The sequence below is a fragment of the Blennius ocellaris genome (genome assembly GCF_963422515.1).
Source record: "Blennius ocellaris genome assembly, chromosome: 6".
Classification (NCBI taxonomy): domain Eukaryota; kingdom Metazoa; phylum Chordata; class Actinopteri; order Blenniiformes; family Blenniidae; genus Blennius; species Blennius ocellaris.
In genome coordinates, this window is record NC_137655.1 from 8,431,261 (window position 1) to 8,453,125 (window position 21,865).

The window sequence follows — 21,865 nt, forward strand, 5'->3', positions numbered from 1 at the left end:
CTCTTAAATTTTTCACTATAAGTACTCAATAATCTTATTCAGTGTCTACACACTGCTGGCGAATCAACTCTTTTGTATTTTTATTTTTTGTTAATGTGAAGTTCATAGTCAATGATTATACAGTATAGTTGAATAACAATCAAGGACAAGTAACAATACCATGTGAGAAAAATAAATAGCTCCTACAATCTAAATGCTAATGAAGTACGACCGCATTAAGCATTTAAAATTAATGTGCGACACGCAGAGTGGTACTTCGCAAGGCCCTGCGGGTATCCAGCCATTGCATGACCCTATATCAGTAATGCTGAAGTGACAATGGCTTAGTAGCATTTCAGTATTAGGTTATTTGAGCCGTTTCTGATTTACTTCATCCTTTGCTGATGAGGTCATTCTTTATTTACATATTCCTCATTCATTATGCTGTATATTTTTAGCCTGTTTAATAAGTTTACGAAATGGTAAAAAAAAAAAAGGAATGGCAAAAATACTGCTGGTACTGAGGAATTATTTCTCCAGCAGACACAGAAACAAAATAGTGACAAAAGTGTTAAAATAAAAAAAACTTGCATTGTTGTACAAATTGCACTGTATCTGCATTGATTTTAAGAGAAATAGTTCAGCTAGTGCTGTCGTGTTTGTTGTATTTTAAGCACATAAACCACCTCCTTTCCCCAAGTCTACCTGTTGTCATGACGACCCCTGCAAGGACTTTTCGTCGTGCATGAGGGGAGGTGAAGTTGTCTGTCAGCTCGCTGAACTTATCCACCACCAGGCGAGAGACGGCATCTGCCAGAACCTGGAAACACACACACACACACACACACACACACACACACACACACACACACACAAAAACACGCGCACACACACGCACACACACAACAAAGGCAGACACATGTGCACAAAGCCACACAAACAGGAGAGTGTGTCAGATGTGTCAGCTTACAAAGCGTGTCTGATGCTATCGCCCCCTGGAGCACTGTGTACCTGTCACAGTGCTCGCGTTTGACTTCAAACAAGAGTCGGAGCGTTGAATAACAGCAACAAGTGAAAGTGGGTTGACCCCCCTGAGGTATTCCTAACCGTCTCTCAAGCAACGCCGTTCCGAGTTCGGCATGACAGCTATGATGCGCGTCTCACTCCCGGGGACGGCGAACCACACGGGCAAACAAGTAAACCTGAGCAGCAAATGTGAACAAAGCGTTTGTCGACAGCTCGGAAGGTTGGGTCTAAAGTCTTCGGGAGCCTAAAGTGAACTTCACACGTCTTTAGCTCTTGGACAGACGGCTACCCATCCTCCCCCTTCTTCACTGCTAATGTGATGGAAAATGAAGACAACCAAGAGGAGAAATGACGGCTGGATGATCACAAATTAAAGATATTAGTCCAATATTACTTCCCCGCTACTTCAGAGTCACCAACTCATAACGGGGGAACTTGAGTTATGACAGCCAAGGTCATTTATTATTGCAAAACATACTGATCACTTCAAAGTAGCCCAAAGTACATTAGAAACTGGCAAACAGCTTCCCATTTACTATGTAATTTTTTTTTTTTGACACATGCTCTAAATATCTCCTAAATGAACAATGCATTGTCGTGCTTTGCTTTGATAATCTAGAAGCCAAATAAAATTAAGCGAAGTTTCATTATTATCAACCGCACTGGACCCATTTTCCTCATTAGTGCCTTGCCAGATGGAAACTGGCTGCAGGAATTAAATATGGAGCGACAAAGATTTAATAGAGCAATTAGTGGGGGCGCTGTCGTTAAATCGGGGCTGCTTGTTGAATAAATCAGTTGACAAGTGGAGGGAAGTGAGTAAAGAAAGGAGGAAAAGGCTTCGTGGAGGGGGACTGTTGACAGTGTGTTGAGCTGATTAGCTCCGCCGGCTGCCTTATCTCTCTTCACATGCTGGCAGGCACGTCTACAGCAAAGTCTGAAGGCACCGCCTTCCCTCAGTCCCCGCTAACCTGAAGTGAATGAGATTTTAATGATAACCCAGTGGAACAGCAGAGTCTTGACAGGTGGAGCAGTTTGGAGGCGACCTCTTTACTACCTGATGGACGGGTCCACAGGAAGGCTTTCCTTTTTAGTTCAGGCCCAATTCTTGAGCACAGTTTTACAATGATGATCTTAATGACTAACTTGATGAACTATTTAGTATGGAAACTTAACAGCAATCTATGCTGTAAACAAAACTGAGTAAATTCTAGGTTGAGTGAATGAAAAATAACACGTAAGATGAAGGCTTACTTTCATCTATGCTTGTTTGCCAGCAAGAATTGTTTAAGTATACCAAGTATACAAATACCAAGAAAGTACCTTAAAATGAAAAGTTCTCCATGACAGCAAGAGACCCTTCCAACAGAGGTTTATAAATGTCTTAACCTATACTGAACCCTAGATTAGGAGTTCTGAGCTGAATACATCTTACCTGTGGTAGATGTAGCTGCAGTCCCTCTCTCGGGATGGGCTGCCGGGATGGCGTCTGGTCTAGCTGCATGTTGAACAGAGCAGACAGGGCGGCTTGCGCTGCCCGTGCTTTCGCCAGCTTCTTGTTGCGTCCTGAGCCTTCAAACGTCTGTGCGTCCACCGTGACTGACATCACAAAATTCTTGGCATGACTCTCGCCGCTCTCTGAGACAAAGTCATATTTGAGGCCCGGCCTGAGCTCATTGAGGATCATGACTGGGTTTTTGCCACTGGAGGGCGAGCTGAATGCAGATGGAGGGGGCAACGGGGCCTGGACAAGGTTGCTGCCAGGTGGCGTGGGCAGTGGGTACTCCCCTAGTGAATTTAATGAGCTGCTACCATTGGAGCCTAGAAAGAAGGTTTCTTCAGTTGCGGCTGGTGTCTCAAATCCATTGAACAGCATGTCGGGGAAGTCAGCTTGGTCAGATGTAAAGTCTGTGTTCACTGTCAGTGTGCGGCCCATAGCCAGGTGGGCCTCGGACGCGTTGGGGAACTGAACAAAAGAACGGAGCGCTTTCTCCGCTGCGTTCAATTTGGCCTTCTTCTTGGTCGGGCCCATGCCCTCAAACATCTGTCCATTGACCTCCACCGTCATGACAAACACCGGCGCGTGGACTGGCCCTGTCTGAGACAGCAGTTTGTACTGCAACCCCGGTTTGATTTCGTTCAGCTGCATCAGAGCGTTCTTGGGCAGGACCGGCCCGGGGGTTTTCTTGCGCTTCTTAGCCCGGAACTTGGAATGTGCGTGGCCATTGTTGCCCTCCTCTAAGGGCCGCTTTCGACTCCCCAGGCCACTTCCATTGGGGAGCTGCTCAGCCACTCCCACCCCGTCTTTGCAGGACACGTTGTCCAGGTTTCGGTTTTCCTTAACGTCGGTGCTGCTTGAACCTGCGGTGCCCAGAAAGAGTAACTTACAACGCCTTCGTTGCAGGATCTTGTAAATGCAAAATTTATAGATTCCTTTATCACTCTTTGGAACTGAACCAATGATTTGTGTTCCTTTAACATGGCAAGACAAGCTGATTTATAATTATCATGAACATACTAAGATATGGACTGCTGATGTTCCTAGAAATAGCAATAACTCATTACGTTTATTGTCAAAAGAGAAACTGAATTCTGAGTGGTAAACATTTGCCAATATTATAAGCATGGCTAAAAGCATTTTGGGTCAATTTTGAAATTACTATCTACAGACAATTTTACAGCTGAAGTAATGAAAAAGTGTTCTTTTAAGGGTTGAGGTAAAGTGTCTTTTTAAGTATAAAGACTATCACATTTTTCAGGTTTCACAGTGATATGAGTCTGAAACATAAATGCACACAAATACGAGCACACACACACCAACACTCAACAGAGACACACAAGAACAGAGCTGTTCCTTTATCACTCCATTAATTTTTAACAAACTTGAATGCTTATAGAGATTGAGGAGACATCTCAAGGGTTTTGCTTTCTTAGCGCAGAGTTCTGAAATAGCCTGTACTGGGGAACACATATCACTGAATCCAGTTAACAAAGTGGATGGAATATTGGCAAAAATTTTCATTTATAACATCCTTCAGCAAAGGCTTGATAGGTTACTCCTTGCGGTACTCAGGAGAAAGAGAGGCCGCAGTGTGCATGAGTGGGATTGGAGGTTGGGTTGAGGGAGTGCAGGGGGAGTAGTGCAGGGGGGAGGAGCTGAGGACCAGGCAAACAGGAGAGTACATCAAAGAGGCAGAAGGAGAAGACTCCACCTACTGCAGGAAAGGCTCGACTGGTGACACGGCAGGTGGTTAAAAAAATGCTGTTTACTCCTTACACATGACATTTTGTTTTTGTCAAAAGAATGACTGTTGTATTTAGAATGAAGGGAATCTTAAATTCAAAAGAATAGCTTCCAATGAGGTGGCATTCATAAGACCCTGCCCCTCTGAGATCCCCCTCCACGGAGAGCTTGTCAGAGAACACAGTTTGTTTTGGTCGCAAATTCTACTGACATGCAGTTCCCATCTGCAATTCTACAAGTGACACGACTCAAAGCAAGAAAACGGAAAGAAAACTGTTCCTAAACATCACAAACACAAAAAATAGGCACATCTTTAAATTTCAGAGCTGAAAACGTGCAGAGAGTTTGTGTGTGTACATGCATTCTGCAAATTAACATTTTAAGAACAACTGAAAACTAGAAATAAGAAAGGTTGGTGGCACAGTTGTTGGCTACGAAGGAGTAAAACCTGAAATTTTAAGTTTGGACCCAGCTCCCAATGACCTTAAATACAAAATGCTTCACTGTTAACTGTGATGGAAAATGAATAAAACAAATAGAAACATAAACAAAAAGAATTCAGGCTGCTTTTCTGACTTACATAAATTAAAGAGCGCTCTTAAAGGTTGTTTTTATCTGTTTTGTGCAACATTTGTTGATCCAGGGAAAAAAAAACCCCAGCACTGATTTAAGTCCTTAATTCAGAATAAAAACTTCCAAAAAAAGAGAAAAGGAAACCCAGTGCATTTTTGTGAAAACATGACTGGTTAACTCAGAAAAACCAAATTTTCATAGGAGTGAAAAATTTTCTTGCTAATTTAGAAGAAAAATAAAGCAGAAAATTGATTCAAATTTATCTCAATAATTTAGCATGTGTGATGCAATAAGCTTTGCTCAAAACTGAACCTGGAAGTACAATATTCAAAATATGAAACACCAACTACTGTGGTTCACTACGTTTCTCTGGAAAGGCTAAATGCAGTGACATTTTGAGGTATAAAGACCTATCGGCCAATTGAAAAATGGAAACACGCAACAGACACAGTAAATGAAATGGTACACAGAAAAAAGGAAAAAAATAGAGTTCCCCAATTCCATTCAAAAATGTATAATCGAATACACAAGGTGTGAGTGTTCTGTGAAAGGTTAAAACTGAAAGCACACATAAAGTCATAAATTTGCAGGATGAATAGCCAGCAGTACTCAAGAGCCCGGAGGACGAAAGCCTGAGAGCAGCAGCCATGATGCCATTCACTGAAATACAGCACACACACATGCAAGTCTGTGGTCATCACCATGCCCAGTGTTTGTGTAATCAGCATGTATTAGTAACACAAAGGGGAGGGGGGGTGGGGTATGGGGGAAGTAAAAATAGGCAATACACTTAATCTTTCTGAGCTAAAATCCCATGTGGGAGTTGCCTGAACCAAATATTGCAGACAGGAAAAAAAAAAAAGAAAGAAAAGAAAATCTTTAAAGCACAATTTCAGTTTAAGTCCATCTTGTTTGTTCGGCTTTTGATTCGGGATGATTCATGCAATTTAAGAATTTCAAGTGCTGCGGAGGTTGTCACGTTAAAAGTTCCGAATTCTTTTATGTTTTCCTCTGGTGTTCCCTCGGTATCAAAGAAGCAGGCTTGTGAGAGCCCGGACTGAATGCGGAGGCTTCGGGAAAACAACAACCCGCTCATTTGACTTAACGCGTAACGGCGCACTTCTCTACAGAGCGGAAATACCGAGTATGACACCAGAATAAGAAGTGTTCATTTGTACAGGAAGGTAGGGCACCGCTGGGATGACAGCCGCCTTTGATTGCGAGTTCAAAATGATACAAGGTGCCAGGAAACCTGTTCGGTCATGTCTTTCCGTGTCTTCTGAGGCTCAGTTACTGGGTTCAAACCCAAATGTCTAATTAAAACTCCGTAAGATGGAGCGGAGCAGAGTTTCGAAAGAGGAAAAGTGAAGGTGGGAGGAAATCTGAAATGCTCTTGAAGCTTCTTTGATGTAATGATCACTTCGAGTCGGGAAAGTTTTTGGCAGCATTAGCGGCGCGCATTTGTGTTGTGCATGTGCCGCAGTGCGTCTGGGTTCAGGCGAGGACAAACGGCAGATCCATCTTGCTCACAGAAATTGACAGCTGGTACCTCGAAGTGACAACATAATAGAAGACAACAGGTACAAAACGGTGGACTTTCCACTGAATTTCTCTTTAAAGTCTGTGTAAAATGGAAAGAAATCTGTGGTTTGGGTTTGTTGCACCACGGAAAACTAATTTGAATGACATATAAAGTAGATATAAGAAGATTTCAATTATAGTCTATGCTTTTCAACAGTGTGAGCAGCTCCGGAGCACTTTAGATTGTTAATCGCATTCACCCATTCACACACCAACGGAGGCTGCAGACATGCTATTAGGGGTTCAGTGTCTTGCTGTTATTTCGGTGACTCTCAAGTCCCAGGGATAATATGGACTGAGAGTCACGACAGTCTGGAGGAAACACTGTTATCATTGTCCATACACTCGTGCATGTGCACAATAGCTATTCACTACATGCGCAGTCGCAGCCTTTCAGAAAAGTTGTGCTCTCTCTCGCTTCCACAGAGATGGAGTCGGAGTTAAAAGTTTCACCTTGGGAGCCGTTTTCAAAACGTTGTGTTTTTAGTGGCTCTGAGCACCGTGGTCCAGTGAACAGAACTCCAAAACCCGACAACAGTTTACATTTTTTGCTTGAAAACGTCTTGTCGGAAGCTTCTTCGCCTAAATCTCTCCCATATCGCTTTGAATGAGCAGAGAAAGTTTTGTTTTGTGCTGTTGGAGTGTTTTAACAAGACATCAACACTGCTGACATGACAGGCCAACTGTGGTTCCGATTTTACAGGAAATTAAGCTTTTGATAAAAACATAATTTATACCATAATTTTGACAAAAGAAAAAGAATAACTCCAGCTGTTGATGTGGACAGCCTTTTATTTTAGAGATGCCCTAAAAATCTATTTAGCTAGATATTAAAAAAAACAAACAAACAAAAAAAAAACATTTCTCATAACTTCTTTGCTTTACACAGACTTTAAGCATTTGAATATTTGAAAGTTGGAATTAATTTGAGTTAATTCCACTTTGCAAGGCATGTAATGCAGTTTTTCATGGCAGCCTGGGCACTTAACAAGTACTTGCATGATAAAAGCAAGCAAAATTCAGTTACACTGATTACACAGCAGAAAGTAAACACAAAAGAGGGAAGGCATGCGGGGGAGACTGAAGGGGAGGTGGAGGGGGGCAACAATACTCGTTTACAGGTAAAGACAAGGTACCGCACACAGGAAGACATAGAGACAAACAGACGGGACACGTGGGAGAAGGAAGCCCGAGACCACTCACTCATATTCTCTTCCTCATCCACGTCCATGGTGACAGGTTTGCTTGGACCTGAGAGGAGCCTGGCCCCTGCTGCACCTGGTGATTGGAGGACAGGAACATGGACCGCATTAGCATAGGCACACACGCACACACGCGCACACACGCGCACACACACACACACACACACACACACACACACACACACACACACACACACACACACACACACACACACACACACACACACACACACACACACACACACACACACACACACACACACACACACACACACACACACACACACACACACACACACACACACGCACATCAGCATATTCAACGAGCTGGAGCAGCTACAGGGATGATAAACTTCAGGCTTGATGCGCCAGCACACACACCCACCCACCCACCCACACACCCACCCACACACACACACCCACCCACACCCACACACACACACACACACACACACACACACACACACATACACACACACACACACACACAATGAGGTGTGCACACACTGCCCCGTGGAAGCCCCCCACCCCACCCCTCAATGTAGGCATATAAATATTCAGAGACTGAGCGATGTCAAGGTGAGAGAGGAGGCCAGGGCTGACAGGCCTTAATAGCAGGAGCAGTCTATTGTGACTTTAATATCCCTCCGATTAGACCTCATTTCCCTCCGCCTGCTGAGAGATATACAGCTCGTGACATGGCCAAGTCGCTTCACACACACACACACAAACATACACCCCCCCCCCCCCCCCCCCCACACACACACACACACACACACACACACAACTTATCCCAAGGTGGCAAGTGCGATTAAAGCTCCATTAAGCAATACTTTTCCCAGTAATATTGAATCAACTCAATTTTTCAGCAATCCAAAATATTGGCTCCAACTGATGAAGAACATCAAGCACTTTTCCCCCCCCAGTTTACTGCAACTAGATTTAAAATGTAGCCAATTTTAGCACCAAACTAAGTCAACTTGAGAGGGAAAAAAAAAGAAACGAAAGAAAAAAAGCGCCACTTTTCTGGGTTAACGTTTGAGATGAAATGAGCTGATAATAAACAGGGTATTAAAAATTAAATGAAGTGCCTCTGTTCAATTGGGAATGAAGTTAAATCAGTTATCTTAAAGTGTTTTTTTTCTTTTCTCCAAAAGTCTGTTTGGAGCCAACGGAAGAAGCTTCAAGCACAACATGTAACAAACTAATCAGCCAATCGGTATTGACCAGTTGCACAACTTCCACACTCCTTTAGTGTTGAAAACAAACGCCTTGCACAGTCACTATTGCATTGAGTTTGGTCTTGAACGGGTTCACATATTGAAACTGCACTACCAGAGAAGAAACTCATCACCATTTACCCAGTTTCCAATACAACATTAAAAAAAAGGGAGTATTCAGACCAGGATGTCTTTTTCCATTGATGCTTGGTCCAGCTCTGATGATCATGTGACTATTGGATGTGCTTTGACGGTGAACAGAGAGAAAAATTCCCATGAACTCCTTTCATAGTCAGCATACGTTTTTTTCTCTCATCTTTGTAACACTTCAGTTTGTAACATGCCTTCATGTTCATTCACCAGCATTGGACACCCATGATTCCATCGTTAATAATCCATTTTCCCTCCTATATCCCTCCTTATCTGCTGCTTTAGAGAAACTCAGATGACGTCAGTCTATGTCAGATATTTCCACTTCTAGAATTCTTTACTCCTTGTTGCTTCTTCTGTAGTTTTTGTGGTTGGCGGTCAGTTTAAGTGAAATTAAACATGAAAACTTGCTTGTGGCCCCGAAAAGCTGAAATACTAGCAGAGCTACAGTGACATACAGATTAGTATCTTTCTGTAACTCACGTCCTCGACCTTAAGCTTGGATATTTGCCCTACAATGTAAACATACACTTACCACATACTTACATTTACTCCCATTGTTGCCTTTCATACACATTTTTGTGTATCACATATAAATATATTTTTCCCCAGGCGTAAATCTTGATCATACAAAAGCAAATACAACACAATTTTCAGCATTCTAACCCATTAAATGTTTGCTTACACAATTTTTTTTCTGAGTGCAGAATAATCCCTGGCATTTCTAATATGTATCGAGTAAAACTACTTCTGACCATCATTTCAGTCCCATGGCATGAAGTTCACGAACTCCAAATACATACATTCAACCAAAGAGTTGAGTTGGAAAAACTTCCACCATTGGTTTATGCTATGCTGGTAATTACAGAATCCGTAGTTCTGAGAAAGTTTGGGCGTCACGACTCGACTCCTCCATGGCCCTCTCCAACAACCACTTGAAAAGTGATGGAGCGACAAAAAATTATTGCTGAGAGCACTGGCAGATGAGCGCGGGGTGATGAAACAGACTAAGTTATATGAGGAGAAAAAAAAGTTAAAGCTGCAAAGAAGGGCGAGGCAGACAAGCGAGAAGCACAAAGAGTCGGAGAGAAAGCAGGAGAGAGATGGCACTGTGATATAGACCAGATTGTGCTGATTCTTCTCTCTCTCTCTGTCTCTCTATCCGCCTTCCATCAGTGCCCCCATTCCTCAGCCAGACACTTTCTTAAGCTAAACTAAATGGGCTAATTAATCTGGGCTAATGGTGGGTGACAGCAAATATGCTAGCACAATTATCACCCTATTAAAGATTCATATTCCAACCCATAATTGAAAATGAAAAGGTGGGGTGGAGGGAGGGAGGACGGGTGGGAGGAGGTCTAACAGAGTGCGAGATGAGAGTCATTTTTCTCAGGTAGCAGGAGCCAGGTCCCCCCCCCAAACCACACCAACTTACAAGTTGTTGCTTCTGCATTGCAGATTTTATGCTTTGAGAATCTGAACCAGTGTTTCCACAGTCGTAGAGAACGAATCACACCAAGTTAAAGTAAAAAGAATTTAATCCCCCAAACAACAGTGGTTTTATTTCGACATTTCCTGTATTAAACACCCCCCCACAGACACACACCGTTCAGTTATCCAATCAGCACACACTGCGATCAGTTCTGACTTTCCGATGGTCCGCCTCTGTCATGAATCTCCAACTGTTCCTCAAATGAGTTGCAGTCAGTGGGGAGAGTCGAACAAAAGATTATCTAGTGGATACGCAATCTTTATCCACACTGTGTCACTGCATTGCGTTCCCCAAAAAAGAAATGTTTTATTTCCACGTTGAGTGGAAATCATGATCCCAATTTGAGCTCCTTCTGCAGTAAGAGGGGAAAAAACAACGCAACGGTGCTGTGGAGACAATCCAGGTACTCCCCGTGGTCTCCGTAATGTAATGATCCACGGTTATTACGACAGGCTATTGCTGGGCCAAATGAATGGATGGAGCCGTTTGGGGGTTTGTGTATGTGAGTGTATCACTTTCCTCTGACGAGGCCACAAAACAGCAAGAACATCCAAATAGAGCAAATTGGAGTCATCAAAATCGAGACTTTTACCGAATCTATTTGCCTCTAGCCAGTCCTAATCATGTATAACTGCACACACTTGGAGTGGTAACCTGTCAGTAGTGGGATTTAAACCCGCTAAACACCAGCCTGCCTCTTTAACCTTTAAAGCCACCACAGCCCCTCAATATACACTCAAAATAAATTGCTATGAAGTTAATTGTCAGTGTCATTATAATATAAATTGCATTTTTTAATTTGACTAATTGAGATTCAATGTGAAAATGGCCACAGTTATAATCTGCTTTGTTAACTTTTATGAGCTATAAACCTCGAAAATACATGACATGCAACTAACAGGGAGTTGGCAGTATTGTGGGTAGTGGTTAGTACGGTTAACTCAGGGGAGGAAGGTTCCTGGTCTGTATGTTCTCCCTCTATATGCATGGGTTGTCCAAGTACTCCTTTACACAACAATGTTTCTCGTGAAAGTGCATCAATCTTGGGTTATACGACGTCCGTTTACACGGCAGAAAAACTGAGGAGAAAAATAAAAAAAGCCCTGCAAAAAGATGTTCAACATGTTCGCAGAATTTGTTCTCTTCTGCCCCGAGTTAGTGGAGAGACTCCCTGCAACGTTCGCTTGAAAAAGACAGGTTTAGAATATGAATGGCGAGATGATATAAGGTTTGCAAAAGCTCTTTGTTTCCCTGCTACGGTCCAGAGGAATACATCAACTGAAATCGGACACCTTGGCAACTCCTACAATATATTCTTCCTTGACTGGCTGGCATTAAAAGGCTACTATGCACTAAATTTAACGGACTGACACCGACGGAATGTTTACCATCGACGTGTTGGCAAATAATGCTTTGAAAATATTACTTTAGAGATCCCTCATGGTCTGTATTGGGCAATGAGGGAATTTTATACTCATTCACACTCACATTTGTGAAAGGAAATGCATTGCAGCAGCAGCAAAAAAAAAAAAAAAAAGGCTTCTTGCGGTGTTTCAGCATTTTTTTTCTTTCATTTTTGCTTTCAAGATCTGACATTTTTTAACTTTACAGCCTGCAAAACCTAATTGGGCGTTTGCTCGCATGACAATGCATAAGTCACAGGACGGCTGATAGATCTCGGTATCAATCGTTTGCAAGCAGGAGATTTAAAGCACGTCAAAGGAATGGGAGCCCAGGGCTGCCGACTCGCTCCCTCCACATGCATAAGCGACCGCGCGTCATCAAGTAGTGAGACGGTTCGGTTCCAGGTAATTCTGAGTGGACGCCGAGGGAGGCAGGGGAAGGAGAAAGATGAGAAAGAAGATGAAAAACCTCAAATTCAATCTGGCACGGTGAGAGGGACTGAGGGGAAATAAGGTGGTTTTGATTTGTCTCTCATCCCTTCGCTCGCGCTGTGACGGCGCGATAGAGCGTCGCCACTGTGGCGGGAGCGCCGGCGGACGGGAGGACGCGGGGGTGAGGGTAGAAAGGTAAAGGTGAGTGAGGAACAGAGGGCGAGAGAGACAAAAAATGCAATCCCATTCTCGGTAAAAGAGAATCATTATCTCCTCTAAAACAGAAGGCGATGGAAAGGTCTGCCCTTGGCGGGCCGCGGGGTTCATATCAACCACAACAAAATATCTATGAAAGCTGGTCGAGGAAAGATTTGCCATCAAAATCATTTTGGGAGAAAAAGAAGTTTAGAAAACACTATGTTAGAGGAAAGTCTAATGGACGCGATAAACCAGTGCATTTTCTAAAAAGATAATTAGGCAGCGGAGGTGGTAATAGATTTTTGGATTGTCAGTTACTGTGAAGAACTTATGAAAAAATTACAATCTATTTGAAATGAATCTATTTTCAAGAAATAAGCCCCGGTCACCACAAGCTGTGCTCGAAGGACAGTCCTGGTATAGCTTGGGTCTCAAACTTTTGACGTGAATGCTCATTTGAGCAAAAATAAATGCATCAGGGTTATTGTTGGACTTTGCGTATTTCCCTTGGCTCCCACTTCTGTGGTCTGGACTACAGCTTACTTAAAAGTAAAAGAAAAATGTATGCATGTCAGTATAATTTACATTTGCATGTTGCCATTTGTGTTAATCACAAAACAATGGACGTGTATTGTAGTGGGAGTTCCATCGTCCACTAACACAACAATCTCGGTTACCAGGGATCGTTATTTGCCTGCAGCATGCTTATCCTCTGAGAACTCACACTTTTGGTCTTTTCTTTACATCATATTAAGACCTTCAGCCTTCAGAATTTACAATCACTATTTCAGAAAAAATATAAATGATGGAAAATACTCAGCACACACCTGTCAGACAGACTGAAAAACCTAAAAAGTAACCTGTCAAAGAAATGTTGTTTAAAACCAAAACAAACAAAAACACAAACCAATGATATATTTACAACATGGAGATGCATCAACAAAGTGGGCAGCAGCTTCTTTTGGCAGCTCTTATCCAGCCCTGGAACTGTGATTTTGGGGGGAATTCACAGGATTCTTGTCTTTTCTAAGTGCACCTCCTGCAAATCTGTTCCAACTTCAGAAAAGGGTCCTTGTAAACAACAAACAAGGATCTTTAATTGTATCGCTCCTACATTTTTGAAACTTGCAACCAGAGTTGAGGCCAGAGGACAGCCAGCTGAAAAGATTACAGTTTTGTGCTGTGATTTTTATTTTTTCCAATCTTCTGCGTAATGGGACATTTTCTCTCCCTTGGACTGTGTTTTTTTTAACCGAAAACAGCAACATAACTTTAGCATTCTGCACCAATCTAGAGCTGCCTCTCTTTTTAGGGCTCGGTGGTGCCTTATCTACTTGACCTTTTCACTGTAAATTGTAAGAAAAAGCTCCTAAAAGTGCCTGAAACATGGATCTTCCTAAGCGAGAGGGGAGCGCTTATGGAGTGTACCACAAAGTCTGAGTGCCTCTTTGCAGTCTCCAGCGTTGCTCTGCACTCTGAGGCAGTCAGCTTGAATTTGCGAGGTCAGCCTCATCCGCCCCAGGCTAGTACACCACCCCAAACTATTGCCACCAGGAGCCCAAAGTTATGGGTTTCATAACACGAGAGCCTTATACCGTCTTGGTGCAATTTACTAGTTATTTGTGCGTTTGTATGTTTTCCTGTCAATGTGATGACCTGCTTTATGGAAAAAAAAAAAAAAAACTTGCGTTGGCTGCAATTTCCTCCTTGATATATTTATATAGTCTGTGTATCTATGTGTTGTATTGTAAACATCCATAACCCTCAATGAAGGACTGGAGCAGTTTAGGGGTGAAATATCTTTGTTTGGCTCATGCCCATCTTTACCAGGCATTGTGAGACCATTTGCACTCCAATGTAGAAATTTCTATCCGACCCTCTTTGTCGAACATTTGAATGAAGACACTCGTCACTCTCAACATGATCACTGTAAAAATGTTGTCATTTAACATTGCACATGGACATTGTTACCTACAAAGGAACAATTTGATCTAAATCCCTCAGACATAATTCAAAAACAATAGCAAAAAGTGTTTATGTGACTTAAACTAATTGCTTTGAACCAAAAATATGAAAACATGACTATTTGACAAAGCAGCCCTGCTCTTCCTAAAACTTCACTCACTTTTACATCTGGACATCGAATCACCTGTAGGAGTTGTATACCTCTGAAACTTCACAGATTCTCATGCTTAAAGTCTGAAAGCCCGCGAGGCCACTGACCATTTACGGATGAAGTCATAACAAAATCGGACACAAGGTGAAAACGGTCGCAATTTGTATCGATGATGACATGGCAATTGGACCACTGATGGAATGATGCCTCCTAATTGGTCCCTTGACAGGATGATGGCCTCCGATTGGTCGGACTGTAAACCGGCAGCTCACATAAAAGGCTTTGCTCTTTCACGTGATTATACAGACGCTGAGGGTACTTAGGTCCTCAAAGCACTTATCTCCAAGTTATACTTTAGCCTTTTGCTTTCAAAAACAAACGGGTATAGACACTCAATGTGCTCAGCGTTAAACTGTGTCATTTAACACGACTGGAAAGCAGAAAAAAAGAGATAACATAATCACACTTACTTTTTATGTATCACCACGTAAATTATACTGATGTGTAAAACAGGGATTCACGATGCTTTTCTTTTCGTATGAAATTACTTACGTCACAACATTCAGCAGCTTTTGACTACTTTTCAGCCTGGAGTGCCGTCAGCACCGACTGCTCCCCAGCGAGGGACTCTTCACTGGCTCTACGTTACCGGTATATTAAAAGACAAAAGCCCCCTTTCTTTAAAGTTTCAACAGCGCGACAAGCCGCTGCGTTGACGGGGCCGGGGCGGCCTAAGAAAACAGCTCCCATTTAGCTCCCCGTCTCCGGCAGGCAGGCAGAGGAGAAGCATACATAGAAAAATTACAGCGATGTACACACTCACCGCCACGCTGCTGTTGGCACGGGAAAAAAATCCACTCAAGTATTAGATTTATATTGTCGATTGTTTATAATTTATTACCTTTGTTTTCCATTGTTTTACAGTAATTTGATGCATGTTGCAATGCGATGTTAATGGAGCAAACTCCCCGTTTGCCTGGGAATTATTGCATCGGCTCAATGCACAATAATTGGCTAAATTGTTTACTCCAACGAAGCTGAGATAAATGTGTTGTGCTCACAGGTTTCATCAGAGTCATGACATTATAATTTAATTCATTTTAAATGACGCTAGAAAATCGTGTGGAAAACAAAGTGACGATATTCCAGGATTTGTGAGCCAAAAAGCATCCCCTTCTGCTGTGTCGCCCATGTAGTGAATTTTAGAAGTTTTAGAAGTCCTTAGAAAAGGAGAAAAAAAAATATCCTGGCTATTTCAAGTTGATGGTTTTTAAAATACACAGCCTGTGTTGCAAAGGCACATATTTTTTCTAAAAAAAGGCCTTGTGAATGAATAGAGGAGGAACCTGTAAGGAAAGAAAGGATGTTCAATATTAAACAAAGTGTATGAGGACATTTCAGCAAATGCCTTCAAAGGGAAATGTTAACTCTGATCCGACACCGACCTCTGCAAATCCCACACTTAATAGCTTTTACCACAGAAACTCCTTTCAGGTTGATATTAAATTATTTCGCCAGTGTATTTACAGTAGAACTGTGAATGGGATTATAGGGACTCTGCTATAAACTTGCAATCCCTGAACTGCAGACCATCCTTGAGCCGAGCTAGCAGGGGCCAGTCCGACTTGCTTTAAGCCCGATACAAATTTTAAGCTTTTTTTTTTTTTTTTTTCCCAATTACAGGTAGGTAGTGAAATGTGTATGCCATCTGTTGTAATGTAATGTAAGGGCAATCACCTTTCAAAACAATAGGTACCATGTCATTAGGTTAAAGCAGTGCTTCTCAAATGGTGGGGCGAGCCCCCCTGGGGGGGCGTGGTGGGGTGTCAGGGGGGGGGCATGAGGCAGGCGCAACTTTCAGTATTAGTGTCTTTATTCATGCTTGAACGATAAAAAAAGGGCCTCCAGCTCATTTTATTAATTTATTTTGATAATCAAGCGATTGTATGCAGAATGCTGGTGCCAGCAAATCATACAGTGGTTTATACAGATAAATAAATACATATTATCAGGTTCTCAATGGTAGTACAATTCGGGGGGGGGACCTGAAAAAATGTTTGTCCTCTAGGGGGGGGCATGACAGAAAATAATTGAGAACCACTGGGTTAAAGCATACTATCAATGTGGTTTCAGATGTTTGTCTGGTGAGAATTAAAGAAGTCGAGGCACTCACAGATCAGACAGGATTTACTAAATAAATTATAATGGAAGATATGACATTCATGAAAAATATAGTCCATGGTTTTGCACATAAATAACCCTCATAGCAATAAAGAAACAAAGAAATCCTGTTACTGGGAGTTGAACAATAAGACAACATTAAATCAATAAGATAACATTAAATCCCAATCCAGCTAGTAATGCCTAGTTAGCAATGTGTGCTAATTCAGAGCGTATGACTCATCTTGATAACAGAATAAACTGACTCGTTGACTTGGCTCATGACACGTGGCCACCTCTTGTTGCATAAATTAAGTGATCGATATTTGAGGAAGTCAGATTTCACTGTTAATTTTGCAATACAGCACTACCTCAATCAATCAAATCCTAAACCTGCACCGTGGCATGTCTTATCACATTAAGCTCTAGTAATTAACGACATTCAAAAGTGACTGGTAGGAACATAAATTAGACATTCCTTTGCAGCAGAAAAACCGTGTTTGTTGTTGTGTAGCGTGTTTGGTAACAATTGTTGGGAATTAATTCTATACCATTTAAATGGTGCGACATGGACATGTGGGATGAGCAGCGGAGTATAGGAGTTGCACTGATAGAAAATACACAAATATCTTTTGCCTTGAGAAAATCTCAGATACCCAGGATCCACCAGACATGGGGAAGTAGTGACCATTGTCTGAATTTTATTTGTAGCCTATGAGCCAAGTTTAAAAAATAAATACAAATTTGGTTTTACCATTGACCACCATATGAGAAGGTGGTTTTGACTGTTTGTGGTTATTCCACAAGTGACTATAAGTCTTGTTCACCAATGCACCAATTACATATCCATGTGCATTTTGTGCGAAACCCATCATGTACAGTCAATTATTTCACGAATCTGGAGTTTTAAATGATATTAGAGCCATGTAATTGAAGATGAAGTTATTGATAAGGTATCCTCAGTCATTTAGAGCGGAGGATTTGCTTGGCCAGCAGTCTGTTTAAGTGACTGCTGTGGCCCGACAGGCTCTGCGCGGCGGTATTGTTGTTCGCTGGAGAATGCCGGGACTGGCGGGGTAATGGACCAATGCAAGAGGCTCAGCTGGGAGTTAAGAGGGAAAAATGGGCACTGCCCTCGTAACCCACTGTCACTGAGAGCGCCTGTGGCAGCGCTAATTCAATTTCATTGGGGTTGGCTTAGAAAAAGAAAAAAAGGGAGAAAAAAAAACCTGTTTCTCCTGAAATGAATGGAAATCATCTACTAATCTGCAGCATGTGAAATCGAACAAAAATGGCAACGAAAAGGAGTTGCTCTGGCTAAAATGGTGTTACCTCGGTCAGACCAGAGAAGGTTGAGCACTTCAGCTCACAAGTAAATACCAAACCAATAACGAAATAGATGATGACGCTGCTAATACCTCGCTATAAATTGAAAAGCTCGGCTGAATGCCCAACATGAAAAAAATGAAGGGGGGGAAAAAAGAAACGAGGAGGTGGAAAGATGTGGAAAAAAAGCAGAGAATCAACCTTTTATTGTGTTCCAGGCTCTAATATCTGACAGTCAGTCATTTATCATCATGGAGCACTGATGGTGAGAGCAGCGAGCGAGAGCGAGCGAGAGAGAGAGAGGTCGAGAAAACAGTGGCGCGCAGTATCAATGTGATTTCTTTCATTTGATGGATTTTACGGTGGGGGGGCGGCGATCCGCGGGGGCTGCCAGAGATGTTGTGTGGAAAAGAGTAAATATATAAGCAACACATTATGAATATGAGATCGAACAGATGAATAAATGATAAACCTTAAATTTCAAACCGAGTTTACTTTTACATCCCTCCCCTGGTATCATTAATTCATGCCATCTCTCCAATACTCTTATCGACTTGAACCAGCATGAAAAGGAAAACCTCAGTCTGTCCTCTTAACTCCGGGACGTCTGGGTTTCTGAAAATCGAGTAAATACATCAATGATTTAAAAAAAAAAAAAAAAAATAGAATATCAACATATGAAATAATGATGAGCCTTAAGTCTAAAAAGCGAGCCTACTTTCACAGTGTCACGGCTCGTGGACAAGTGCGAGGAGAGACAGCTGAGTCACGTCGGCCCGGCGGAAGATAATAGTTTCCCTGCACATATAAAGAAGCGTGCTATGATGCATCATTACTGTGTGCACACAAAACTGGAAACACACAGACACACACACACACACACACACACACACACAAAACGCAGCATCTCAGAGTTTTAGCATTCTGCTTGAAGTCGCAAAAATCCCCACTCTATCTTCCATATTTTGTTTCTTTAAACTCACAAATACTGTTTTAGCGTCAAGCCTGTGTTTCTCTGTCACATCCACACACATGCACGCAACATGAAACACACACAGTCACACACACACACACACACACGCACACTTCTTAGTCTGGCTTCAGGCGTGGTCATAAATCATCGGAGTGAGTGGCTATGATTCCCTCCAGCACCAGCGGGGGGGGGGGGGGGGGGGGGGGGGGGTTCAGCTAAGTAGCTCTGGCTTCCTGGAGACGAGCCGCGGCTTGGCCCGTGGGCGCGACACACGGAGTACGGCTGACAGCGGAGATACAGAAACATGTTTCAGATGAACAAGTAGACAGACGGACATGCCAGGACAGGAAGCCAGGCTGTGGAGAAGAAGAAAAAAAGAAAAAGGGGGTGGAATATTACCCACCGCACACCTTTTTGGTGCTTCCCATTTTTCCAAACAGCTGTTGACATTTATAGGCTGGTGGGACTTGACATACTATCTGCAACTATCATATTTATGTTTTAAAGCATATTTTGTTTTGTCAATTTGTCTCCATCACACGTTCAATGATTTCTGTTGGAAAATTTTTTTTTTTTCAGAGTTTTATCCTCTAAATCCTCTTGAGATATGTCTAAACCAGGATTTCTTCTCAAGAATTGAAAGAAAACAAGAAGTTGGGAAAAGGCTTCCATACTTTTTCAAATCATCATTATACATGCAGAAGATGAGGTTCAGTCTCAAGTACCAATAAACGCCACTGAGCTTTTGTATTGTCCATTTTCAGAATAATCATGTTGCTGTCTGATTCGTACCACATATAAAAAATTAGAAGCTATGCAAAGTGTGACTAGGACCATATCTGACACTACGATTCAGTGCTTCGACGATCTAAGGTACACTGTCCAGTCTTCAAACCAAAGTTTGTGTGGAAATTCGAACCATGAATCCCATTTTTGCTCGACTATTTTTTAGCACATAAAACAGTGTCTGCATTCCAAAAGACTTCAAATACAACATTCACAACAAAATCCACATAAATCTTTGGAGGACATGCCACACTCTATCAAGAGCAACCTTAAAATTTCTAATAAAAATAGAGAGAGGGAAAAAAAACAACTCATCTACGGCTCTGCCAGTGGAGATCATTTATTAGTTTTCGATGTGGATTTGTGGGAAGTTTTTAACAACGTAGAAACCAAAAGCAGCTGCAACTGAAAGGGAAAACAAATGCTACAGTACTGTTAGAAAAATTAAGATTAATTCACAATATTGTGAGATATGATCACATTTTTGGGGGGGTCAGTTTACATGACAATGGCGCTTCGAGCTACCGAAAAGCACCTTTTTGAAAACGGATCCAGAGGTGGAACTTTTTGAAAACGCTCTGACTCTGTCTCAATGGAACCAGGACCAAACGCAACTTTCTGAAAACGCTTCAGCTCCGTCTCCGTGTAGACAGTGGCAACTGTGCATACACACCACGGCCATAGTAACAACATCGTTTTCAGCATTCCTTTCATTTCCATGTAAATTTCAAAGCGTTGCTATGAAAACACAAATCTTGTACATACAAATTATGTAAATTGTGGCTCATTGACTAAAGCAAAGGGACATATTTTTTAAATAATTTTATTTGTATCCTGATATTACACAAAAGAATATTTGTAAAAGAAATAAAGACTTGGAACTTTTATAGAGATATGTCATATGACTCTGACCATATAAATATAAACCTTTGCAACTTGACAAAAAAGGTATTTTCTAATAAAAATTAGTTATGTGATGAATGCCAACTTCAAAATACATCATTAAAATGAGCCTGGTATTTATAAAACATCAGTTCTAAGCAGCCAAAAATCAGAAGACTCTGCTTTAACTCCAGGAAAAAAAACAAAAAACAATACCGTTTTACATTTAAGCAAAGCAATCATTGTTAAGTGAATAAAACATGACCCAATATCTTCCTGGGTCACAGTCAGAGCAGGGGAAAAAAGGTGATAAACACAAAACCTATAAAAATGTAGTGAAAAGCGGTTTCATAAAAAGAAATTAATAGTTACTGATTTCCGTTGGCAAAATAGCTCATTTTCCAAGGCTAATGGTTCAGGGGTGGAAAAAAAAGAAAGAAAAAAGAAAACAAGTAGAGTTACTGTGGCTGCAAAAGCAGAGAAGCGGGGAAAAGAGAGGAGAAACAGATCGAACAAGACTGAAAGTCCAAAATGAGCAATCGAAGATGAGGGGGAGGAGGAGATGAAAGGAAAGGTGAGGGGGGAAAGGGGGCAAGGGAAGGGAAAGAAACTGGACAGAGACAAATGGCCATGGGAAATGGCTGGTGCAGGAGAGCCCGCCTAAGAGACAGCGCTCTCAGCAGCCCTAACACAGACTGATAGGCCCACCAGGCAGCGCCACCATCCCTATCTTTTCCATTTCTGTCGAATCCCGCCTTTATTCTTAAAAAAAAAAAAAAAAAAAAAGGGGGGGGGGGGGGGGGGGCACATTTTAGTCCACATCAACACTACACAGCTCCACAGAATATGTTGCAAATATGATTAAAATGCCGTATTCATTGGCTTTGTGGCACAATGCAGATTTCTGGATGTCTCCTGTGAATAAACTGACTTTTAGGTTGAGCATTTCTCAGACTTCAACATAATCTTTACATACGTCGCGTTCAGCGTATTCAGTGACTTATATCAGATATTCAAATTGGAAAAAAAAGAGCCAAAACTTATCTTTTGACTTTGTTCCTACCTTTTGAACATGCAGGCATTACTACAGTCCTGCAATGGCCCGATAATATTAGATGATAA

General features: G+C 41.9%; 1 protein-coding gene across 1 annotated transcript in view; it reads right to left on the reverse strand.

The window, feature by feature from the left end:
• Nucleotides 1–21,865, reverse strand: part of adarb1b (adenosine deaminase RNA specific B1b) — a 133,531-nt gene that overhangs the window by 15,503 nt on the left and 96,163 nt on the right. The window contains exons 4-6 of the mRNA XM_080498343.1: nt 7,607–7,681; nt 2,441–3,366; nt 685–799 (exon numbers count right to left, since the gene is read on the reverse strand). Of these exons, the coding sequence (XP_080354469.1) occupies nt 685–799; nt 2,441–3,366; nt 7,607–7,634 (1,069 nt within the window). The 5' untranslated portion in view covers nt 7,635–7,681. The remainder of the gene's footprint in view (nt 1–684; nt 800–2,440; nt 3,367–7,606; nt 7,682–21,865) is intronic.